General features: G+C 40.5%; 1 protein-coding gene across 1 annotated transcript in view; it reads right to left on the reverse strand.

Annotated features, from left to right (window-relative positions):
• ZNF804A (zinc finger protein 804A) overlaps positions 1 to 1,279 on the reverse strand; it is a 272,430-nt gene extending 271,151 nt beyond the window's left edge. The window contains exon 1 of the mRNA XM_045559580.1: positions 565 to 1,279. Coding sequence (XP_045415536.1) covers positions 565 to 675 — 111 coding nt within the window. The 5' untranslated portion in view covers positions 676 to 1,279. The remainder of the gene's footprint in view (positions 1 to 564) is intronic.
• Positions 1,280 to 11,578: the final 10,299 nt, after the last annotated feature.

The raw sequence follows: 11,578 nt of genomic DNA on the forward strand, positions 1-11,578 counted from the left end.
CAACTCACTAGAGAAGTTTGCTGCCAGTCAGTCTTTCAGGAAAAAGACGGAATACAAACTATTTCTGAGACCATCGCTTAATCCCGCCACTTCCTCCTCGCCACCAGCCACATGGTTCCCCGCCTCCATCAGAGACACCCACATCCCCATTCCCCTTCAGCTCCCTAAACCTAAAGATGTTATGGGGTCACTTGGGGTTAGGGTTCTTTTCTTTTCCTTTCTTTTCTTCTTAAACAGGTCTTGTTGACACAAATTGCTTCAAATAAGGAGAGCCTGTGGTAATCTTCAGCATTATGGAGTGAGCTAGAGAGTTCAGAGCATTGTGGAAGCCTCAGCCAAAGCCATGGCTCACAGCTTTCCTAAGATTCCTCCCTTTTCTACACCTAATTCTCACCCTACGCCCACCAGATAAATAAATGGATACATTATAAACCAAATTGCTTCGCAAAACCCTCAAAACCTCACAGTAACCTCAATCCTCCAAATGCCCTCTTGGGGTGTATGTGGGAAGGCGGCGGGGGGCGGACGGAGAGAGAAAGAGAGAGAAAACACAGAAGCGCTTACCAGAGTTTTGTTCCCGTTCTTGCTGAGAGGGCCCCGGAAAACTCCCTTGATGTTGCGAAAGTGTCCGTTGCTGAGATGCGTGGAGCTGATGACAATGTAGTAACACTCCATGGGGCAGCCGCCGCCTCCTCCCCCACAGCCGCTGCTTCCATGCACCCCGCGCCGGCAGCCGCAGCGCGCCGGAGCCCCGCGCGGGTGGGCAGGGCCCCGCCGGGAGGGCGAGCAGCCGCCTCTGTCGCCGCCCTGGGGAGACGGGCTCACTGCACCCCTCTGTCGTGCGCGCGGCGGCTCCCCCGCCTCCGCATGCTCGCGGCGCTCTCTCTCAGTCTCTCCCTCTCTGTTTCTCTTCTAATTCGCGTCGGGACGATGAGCCCCGCGGGACGATACAGGCTGGGAGGGGGCCGGGCAGGCAAAAAAGAGGCGAGCGGGAGTCAGTGCCGGCGCGGCGGCCGAGTGGAGCGGGGCAGCGGGAGCCGCCTGCGCGGCAGCAGTAGCGGCGGCGGCGGCGGCGGCGGCAGCATCCCCCGCGCGCGGCGCCCGCACCCGGAGTTGCTGCTGCTGGCAGGCATGAGTGTTATTATAGTGAGCGGCGTTGCCGGTCCATTGCACTGAGCCAATGGCAGGGAGCCACTGGGCTGATACTGAGAGCTGTCAGAAGAGTACATCTGTCACCCGCTGCCTCCCCCCGCCCACCCCGCCGCCGGGACCCACGGCCGCGCCAGCCCGGGCGCGAGTGGGGGCGCCCAGCGCAGCGCGGCGGCCGGAGGCGCCAGGGCCACGCGGGCGGGCGGAAGGGCTGCCCGCCGCCGAGAAGCGGGAGACTCCCAGAAGGTGGAGGCGGAGGGAAGATGAAGGGACCGTGATTTCTCGCCCGGCAGTCTGCGTGGGGGCTGGGGAGGGGGGAGATAAATTAATTAATAATTCGGTACCGAAAGCCGCCCGTTTCCAACTGCGGCGAATCCGGGCAGGGGCCATCAGCGGTTTCTCTCTCAAGATAATTACTACCCACCGGGTTTGGTTTATTTGATTTTATTTGTTTTTAATATGTTTTTGGTGTGAAGGCTCGTATCCTAGTCAGAGTCTTAGAGAATGGCGAGAAAAGACACCCCCCCGCCTCCGCCCCCAGCTCATTTGTGGACATTGTAAGCGCTTGTGTTGGTGAGCGTCTCAGGGGAGGGTAGTTGTGGCGATGTGAGTTCAAGTGAATAGAAGGTAAAAACCGAGACTCCTGATTTATGTGTTCCTCGTCCTGGCATTCCCTTCACCCGCCTCCCATGAGAGCCTCAGTTCTTCCTAAATTGCCAAAGCTGAGAGGAAAGCGATGCTTTGCGGCAGAGAAGCCGCTGCCACGAGCTTGCTTTGCAGCTCTCTAGTTCTTCTCCCGCTACAGAGCGTGGTAGCGAACAAAAGCATTCGCCCTAGAAACGACCTGAATGGAAAATCTGCGCAGGAACTCGTGCGTTTGTCACGGAAAGTAGGGAATGGGGTCTGCTGCCTTCCCTGGAGACAGACTTTCTGGTTGGTTTTTCCCGGGCCGAGGCAGCCATCAGCCTGCTTGCCCACCTCCCCCACCCGCAGTCGATTCTCTCTTTGTGTAAGTTTAGCTCCTCTGAGGTGGTGGAGTGAGAGCATCCCATCAGGTATATATACGACTCATTAGTCGGCACTTAAAAAGATCGATAACAGGCAGTGGGAGGCTGGGAGGTGGTGTCTTCAGTAGATTTACTGAAGGCTTTATTTTCCTTTCGCCTTGAAAGTCTTAATTGGTTAAAGCATGTTCCAGACATACTGATGCCCCTGTGTCACTGCAAAGTGCACTTCGATATAAACTATGTTTATCTTGTTTATTTGGGAATCCATATTGCAATACAATCCATTCTGTGTCCCCTATATAGGATTTTATATAGCAGTGACCCTGCAAACCATAATAAGGTCCTTAAATAAATCTGACAGTTTGATTTCACTTTTTGAATGAGGAAAAAAAAGAGTCTTCATAAGAGAAGCAATAGTAGTGTGAATAAATTATAGGTAGTAGAAGGGGGAAGTGCTAGATTCATCTAAAGAAAAATTCTCCATGTATCATGCTTTACTTCAAACAAAGAAAAAAAAGTTGGTTTGGCTTGATCAGAGCTCATTATGAAGTGTCAGAGTTATTTAGAGGCACTTGGCTAAATTTCTCAGATATCCACTTGGGGGAGTCTGGAAGTCTTGGGAGAAAAAGAGAGTGAGAATTTAAAAACTTCTATAATACTCTGTAGAACAGATAACCCAGTGATTTGTTAGAATTCAATATGAACACAATTCTATCAGAGAAAAAATATTTAATTGATCTACAGTAAACATTGCATGGAAATTAAATTAATTTCTGGCTCCTATCATTACAAAGTTGTTTTTTATTTATATTATGAAGATGCAGGCGTTCTCCAGACATATCAGAACTAATGACCTGTATGATATCTATTATGTCTTTTGAAGGTTTGTAAACTTGCAGTTATTAGACAGGAGATAACATCTTCAGATTACTGAGTCATACAGAGGAAGGTACTAAGGAAATGGAAGAAGCACCATATGTGAAAGGACCAAATGATGTAGTATTTGGGAATATGTAAGTCGTAATAATCTAAGTTAGGCTTTTTTGGCAATATTTTTTCTCAAAATACTACTGATGAAATTTTCAAGTCTTTATCGACAGCACAAAGGGCTTGATTTCCAGATCAGGAAACAGGAAACACAGTTACATGAATTTTCCCGTGGAAAATTTATCATCTATGTAGAATGTCATGCTGTTCTTCTAGTGATAAAGTTTGTATAAATATATTTATCTATGTATGTATCAGTATATCTTTAATTTCCTATTGTATTATAAGCTCATGTGATATCCTTGGTCTTTTCCTATTATTTAAACCAATTCTGATTTCTCAAAACTATTGGTAAACATTTTGAAATGAATTTTTTCTATGGAATGATTCATTCTAATTTTATAAAAGGAAAGGTTTTTCTCTCAGCAATTTGGACATTGGGCTAACTGCATTAGGTTAAATACATACCTGTTTAATATAAATAGGTAGAATCATAATTTCTTAATCAGAAAATATTTTAGATATTTTATGGAATAATTATAGATCCTTTGTATTCAATTGTCAACTTTCCAGCTAAAAAAAAATATAAATTACAAACATAAATATAAAAGTGTCATTAGTCTATAAAATTTGCAGTTCATTTTTGCTACAAATTCTATTTTTCCTTTACTACAAATGCAATTCAAATCAAGATTCCCTATGCTTTTTCCTAACACTGATTTACCCCACTCCTTGTCTGTCTTTGCTTATCCCAGATATGGATTCTAGGTTTCTGCTCAGCAGCTGAGCACGATTCCTGATTTGCTCCTGGCTCACACAAGATTTCAGGACAATGTTGTTACCTTGCTATGTAAAACCAAGGTCTTGCTCCCTTTCCCATATCGGTGGCTGGACCCCTGGGTTCTGACTCCCTGCCCTCATTCTCTCAGTCCAGTTCTTCGAGAGGGAGACAAATCTTTCCTGAGTTTGCCTACCATTATTTGAGGCCATATCTTACCACCTCCACATGCCTGGACTTCCTACTTCCTATCATGATCATCTCTGGATACTTTGTCTGAATAACTTCCCATCACTCAATTGAATAATCCATAAATTAGACTGACTTCTGGGTTTCAGCAAGTCAAATTCACCTGAACTTTTGTGAACCAAGCTTTTATTCTTATGCCATCCTGGAAAAACAAACAAACAAACAAAATGCATATGCCACTGCTTTTTAATTGTGTCTATGACATATTCTTAGTCATCACTGAGTATATTATTAGGATTCAAAATTTTTCTTTTCATTACTTTAATAATCTTATGATCTTTTGATCATCTGTATAACCATAAAACTAGATAATTTGTAATGAAGTGCTGCATTATTTATCTCTTTGGTTTACATTGGTGTTTATGATCATGTTGGTGACATATACTACTGCTTTTATTACTTTGGGCTAAGAAGGAAGAATCTCAAAATTTAACACACGTGATTTGTTTGCTCTAAAATGAGCCTAAAAAATATCATGAAGGTGTTACATGGCTAAATTAGAGAAAAGTGGTAGGGGAATGGTATCACCATACAGCTTGCATAGTCATCACAAACTTCAGGCACACTGAGATCAATATTGACACACAAATACTCATAAACCAATTCATGTTTGAGATAGGATTTGATTTCAATCAAACAACATCATCTGTTGTATTAAGATTGTAAATTTGGATATTCTGTGTGTTGTATTTTCATTTGATTTCTGTTTTTTTGTTTTGTGTTTACGTAAGAGCTATAAGCATATGGGATTGTATAATTAGTTTGATGTTAACATAGTTAAGTAAAATTATGCCACATGTGAATTTAATCTATGCTAGGGAATATTTTTTAAAAAATCTACATGATATTTAAGTATGAGAAACATTGATCTATCCTAGTCATGGAATATATATTGAATAACCAATACTGACATTACCTGCAGCTGATAAAGTAATTGTATGACTTTATGGGTGATGGTAATTTTTTAAGGTAATTTTCAGGTAAGTATTACCTAAAAGTAGCTCCAAGACCATACACCTGTTTCAGTGTTTCAAGTCTGCTGGGTTGAAATGTGGGGCATGTTAAAAACAAAACCTATTTTTTAATAAATCTGATACCCCATCAATTTTAAGATTGTATTTTTTATATCCACTATAAATGAAAACACACTGCCAATTAATGTAAAAAAATACTGATGATAATACACATATAAAATATAGAGATGTTACATACAGAATGGCATCTTTGACTCAATGAAGTATGGGACCTATATTGGGGTCTAGACTCTATTGCAATTAACACCTTAACTACAAATCACTTTAAGGCATCTCCAACTAAAGCAACCTTGGAATAATGTATAAATAATGACTCAAACTCTCTTAACTTCAGTTATTTAACTTTTAAAAGAAGAGGAATAAGCGAGATATTATCTTATGTGTTTTCAGGCTTTAATTATCTGATCTCTGGCAACTTGCCTAGAGCTGTTATTGGTCAGGCCTGGCAGAACAGACACCGACTTAGCTCCCTACTTGAGGATATGTGTCTTCAACAGCTGGTAGAAATGTAGGAACTGTGCAAATGTGGAAACAAATGCAAGCGTAAAATGGATCGGAGAGAAATTTCACAATTTTCTTGGATTTAACCTTAAGAAGTAAATGAAATAATTTATGGTATGCAATATTTTTATGTATCATAAAAGAATGATAGATCACCCGTTAACCTATATAAAATATTTAGCTGATATTGATATTTTCAATCTTTTTTACCCCTTACTTTCTAATTCTAATAAGTAGCTTTGGGATAAATGCCAGAACAATGCTAATTGAAGAGCCAAAGTTACATTTCTAATATGTTGCCAAAGAAATTAATGTAATTGCATGCCATATAACTAATTTACCAAAAGGAATAACATAAAGATATATTATAAAAAGTAAAGAAAATGGATGAACAAATATTATCCTCCTATGTTTTATAGCCTTTTTTGAAAGAAATCTTGTAATTCTATTAAAATTAAAATTGCATATAACTTTTGACCTAGCCATTGCATTTCTGGGATTGCCACATAGAATATACAAGTACCAGTACAAAAAGGATATTTAAAAGAACATTTAATGCAGCATTGTTCAATTGTTTATAGCTATAAAAAAACTAGAAACAAAGGAAATGATCACCAATAATGAGATAATTGCTTAAGTTATGATATATATCATAGACTTTCACCTATCTATTAAAACAATAAAGTATATCACATTGATTTGGTAGGAATATCTAATTATTTTATTGTGTAAGAAATATATAAACAATATGAGCATAAAACAGGATTTGATTTTGTATAAAAACAAGACAAATGTATATTTTGTAAAAGAATAAACAGACATACATATAGGTAAGAATACATGTAGTTTGTTATCTTGGGTTTCTTAGTGTGGTATGAGAGAGCAGGAAACGAAAAACTAGAAAAGGAGAAAGCTGGGAGGGGGAGAAGAAAGATAAGACTGATGTGCAGGCACATACAGACAAGTATCGTACCTGGGTAAAAACAAAGGAAGGAAAAAAGGAAGAAAGGAGGGGTGGGTGGGAAGGAGGGAGGAAAATACAAATATCACTCTAGTCAATATGTGAAGAACTGATTACAGGAGATATGTAAAAGCAGGAAGAATGTTAAGATACTGACATGAAAGCAATAGGTCTAAGATTATAAATTGAGATGGGGAGGAGGGAACAGATTGAGGAAGCGCTTTTGAGCTAGAATTGATGGGATTTACTGATAGAGCAAATGTAGTGTGATAGAAAAACCAATCAAGAATAACAGAATTCTGACCTTAGTAAATGAGGGGTTACTGATGTAGTTTATTGGGGTTGGGAAGTCTAGAGAGAAGTAAGCAGGGGAAAATGCTAAAATTTATATTACTTTTTAATAAGATTTGGATTACTTTTATGCATACAAGTAGAGATAGTTGAGATGGCCAGATACAGAGTCTGGAGTCAGGATGAGGATACCCATTTGAGAGCCATGGGCCTATCAATGCCTTTTATAGGCATGGGGCTGGATGTGAACACATGGGAGCTCAGAGAGGGGGATACAGAGCCCCAGGACAGATCAAGATTTACCTCAGGAATGACATCTAAAATAGAAGACAGAAAATGAGCTGCCAAAGAAAGTTATAAAGCCAAGAGAATGGGATGCTTCAGAAATTCAGCTGTGAGGAAAGCTGCTGGTAGCTTCTATGTAGAATAAGATCAGAGAAGTGATCTCAAGTTGATCATCATAAAGGTCATTGGTGACTTTGATAAAAAAAGACTCTAGCATATAGAAAAAGGACTGTATAGAATTTACAAAAATTAAGTTCTGCAGCACAGCTAAGAAACCAGGCACCTGTGCTATTCATGTGATAGAAATTTTGTAGAAATATTTCTGTATTTGGTATAGACATGCCAGATTTAAGAAAAGCAAAGAAGTTCAAGACTCTGTACCATCCCCTAGTACAGCCTATATATACATTCAAACTCCCTCTTCTCTATCTCATCCCTTTCTGATAAGAAGAAGAATATATGAAAACTTTCACTGAGGTTTCAAATTTATGTATGGTCATATTGATTTAGAACCAAATAAATGTAATGAAAGTTACATAGATTTTAATTTATCAAATTGATTTATGTCTTCGTCATTTCAGACTGCTATGGTAATAATATCATAAACTGGGTGGTGAAGCTACAGAAATTTATCCCTACAGTTCTGAAGCTGGAAAGTTCAAGATCATGGTGCCAGCTGACTCAGATTCTGGTGAGGGTCCTCCTTCTGGTTTGAAGACAGATGCCTTCTTGCTGTATCTTCACAAGGCAAAGAGATTTCTCTCTTCCCTCTCTTCTAATAAGATTCTAATCCCATTCATGAGGGCTCCACTCTCATGACCTAATTACCTCCAAAGATCCCACTTCCAAATACCATCACATTGGAGATTAGGATTTCAACATATGAATTTTAGGGGGATACTGATATTCAATCATCCATAGCAGTTTATAAATAATTTTGGTTAACCAAGTCAGAATCAATGGCATAAATAAATATTTTATGGGCTTAAGTAATGTGAAATGGATACCTCATAAAACTCAAATGGAAATATTTAGTAGTATAATTCACTGTTCATGACATATGACATTGAGAGGAATAACAGGCAACCGGAAGAAGATATATTCATAGGAGCAGGCAGCTGACAGAGATAGGAGTGGTGGCTAGCTAGGGAATGGGCCAATGAGAATAGGGGGTTCTTTGAGACTGCTTCTTTCCTCAACTTTCAGTATGGTAATTTGTTCAAGCACCCAGCTGCTTCAGCTCTATCAGGCAGCAGCAGAGGTATCAGTGTCTTGAGATAAGCAGGCTGTAGAGAGGCAATTGAGATAAAAGGGAAGTGCTGTCCATTGATCAGTAGTTGTAGAGTTGTCTGAAGGGGTGAATTGGAGTTACTCATGCTACTTTAAGCAGCAGCAGTTGAACTAAAGTGAAATAGTCATTCATAAAAATATATAAACATACCTGGAGATTCTTAGAAATAGGTAGAATTGTGAAACCTGCCATATATTGGAATGCTTGTTAACAAGTAGGAGGTGGCTTGTATCACTGTTTGGACAGAAATGTAAATGTGACTGCCTTGTGCTAATGAACCAGTTAGGCATAAGGGGATATATATTAATTATATTTCACAGAGACACAGGCATTTTTATCAAATGGCAACTCTCCTCTCTGTAAACTTGTTAGGTTAATAGCGTACTTTCTCTAATACATGTAACTGTGCTTGACTACAATGAATTAACATGATAGAAGAGCACACATACACATACACAAAATAATATATTATTTGAAACTAACATGTATATTTTAGAGTAGTTGATACTAGGAACATTAAATCACACTTAAGACAAACTTACATGAATTTAAAACATTTAATTAATATTTAATCAAATGGTTAGTTCACTCCAATTGAGCCTTTCAATTTTTTTAATCACATAAAAATGAGAAAATTCATATGGTTTTACAGTTACTCTACTAATCGACAACAATATGTATGTACAATTTTTATGTTAAAGTAGAAAAAGATTGAATTAAAAGGAAGGATCAAGTTAAGTACTAAACAACTAAAAGTATCATAGTCAATATACAATAAATTTTACGTCCTTTGACATCCTATAGAAAGACTAATTATACTATAACAGTGTATTTTATTCTTTGGTGAGTTTAAATACCATTAAAATACAGAATGACAATGAAAAGCAAATTATACTGGCTACACAGATCAACCGATTCAACTGAAGCCAAAAAACTTTATATTGTAAGCATAAATTTGGATATCTTCAGTATGGTAAGGTTTCTATGATTAAAAATGGAAAACTAAGTTTACTGCATTGTCTCAGGTTCAAATTTCTCTGTTATCAATTCTTTTCAGCTGCTTCTAATAGAGAATATCTTAGTGATTGCATTATTGGAAATAAGATTCTTAGTTGTGCGGTTGGAATACAAAAATAAAATTGTTTATTCATGGCAAGACATAAGTAACAATAAGATTAGACAGGTGAAGCACATAATGGCTGGGAGAATATTTAGCCAAGAGGAATTTGATAAGGTATCACAAATACAAGTAGTCAGTGGATTTGAGGTTCAAAGTTCTAGATCTAGGAAATTTGATTAGCCCCCAAATTAGGAAGGTGTAATAGCTTGGGGTTTGATCCAAGCACTAAAAATTCATCAGTATGAAAGAATACATAGGTCCTGAGGTATCCAGTTAGGCAAGTGCAGATAGACATTTATAATGATAATGGTGAGGGAAGTGGAAAGGCAAAGGGCGAAAAGGAAATGAGGGAAGAATGGAAGGCACAGAGAGGGAAAAGTGGATCAATATCAGGGAATACTACAATGTGAATTTGGCTCTTTTGAGTAAAGCTGAGATTCTTTCTTGGTAATTATTTCTTGGTTATTCAAATGGAAAGGGAATAAAGTCCTCAAAGCTTTATAATCAACGAGTAGATAAAAGTGCTAGATCCTTGACAGCTTGTATAAATTTTCAAAGCTATCAATTAAAATGTGATTAACTACACAATATGATTTGCTCATTTGGTATAGAAATAACTAGTGAGTTCATTCTAATGGAATAATACCTATAGAGTGGGGTGTAATGGGTATTATCTGCCCATATATGATTGTGTTATAGTGAGGTATAGAGATACTATTTACAAATAAACTGTTAGGATTATCATAGGTTAAATCAGCTTATCTGTTATACTTCCAATAAACACTTGAGTTATTCTCAAGCATCTGGTTTATACTATTTGACAATTTAAGGATGATACGCTAGGCATCACTTTTACCTGCAAAACACTTTGTTTAATTGAGGCCTTATACTATATGAGATGATCCACCTGAAGTTTGGAATTAGGACCCAGAAGTCAGGAAGTGGGAAGATGGCGGAGTGGAGGTGACCTCCTGGAATTGTGCTCCCAGAGAGGAAGGCGTGGATCTCCACCTGCCACAACGCTAGAGGATTGCTTCTCCACAGGAACGGCGGTGTGAACCCACGGAGAATCACCGTGGGACACGGGGAACAGGAAAAAACAGAGGCGAGTGAGAAATCAGACCGAGATAATTTGGAGAGTGCGGGACGGAAAACAGACAGCGGAGTGCGGGACGGCCGTGCCTGCCTCACCGGCGAGTGGGGCGGGTTCGGCCCCACAGCAGAGCGGCTTGATCTCCCCACTGACCCCCACATCCACTCGGTCAGGGATCTGGCTGAAATTGGTGCAGAATCACCGCGGGAGACGTGGAGCTCCGAGGACAGGTGACATAGGCGGGAGAGAGCTTGGACTCGGGCGGGTCTCCGTGGTGCCCTATCTCTGACAGGGACAGACGCGGACCTGCACCGAGGCGAGGGGCCGCGAGCGTGAAATATTAAAGCGGGACATTTTTGCTTTTTTTTTTTTTTTTTTTTTTTTTTTTTTTTTTTTCTTTCCCGTACGGCAGCTCTCCGGCTGGGGAGCCGCTGCGGGCCCTGGCGCCTGCCGAGCTCTGAACGCTCTCGCGTGGTCGCCATCTCGGTTCCCACAGCTAAGCGGAAAGGACCTTGGACTCTGGCAGGCCTCTGCGGTGCCAGTACCCTATCTCTTAAAGGGACAGACGCGGACCGGCACCGAGGCGAGGGGCCGCGAGCGTGAAATATTAAAGCGGGACATTTTTGCTTTCCTCTTCCCGTACGGCAGCTCTCCGGCTGGGGAGCCGCTGCGGGCCCTGGCGCCTGCCGAGCTCTGAACGCTCTCGCGTGGTCGCCATCTTGGTTCCCACAGCTAAGCGGAAAGGACCTTGGACTCTGGCAGGCCTCTGCGGTGCCAGTACCCTATCTCTTAAAGGGACAGACGCGGACCGGCACCGAGGCGAGGGGCCGCG

Source organism: Lemur catta, chromosome 8, assembly GCF_020740605.2.
Source record: "Lemur catta isolate mLemCat1 chromosome 8, mLemCat1.pri, whole genome shotgun sequence".
Lineage (NCBI taxonomy): Eukaryota > Metazoa > Chordata > Mammalia > Primates > Lemuridae > Lemur > Lemur catta.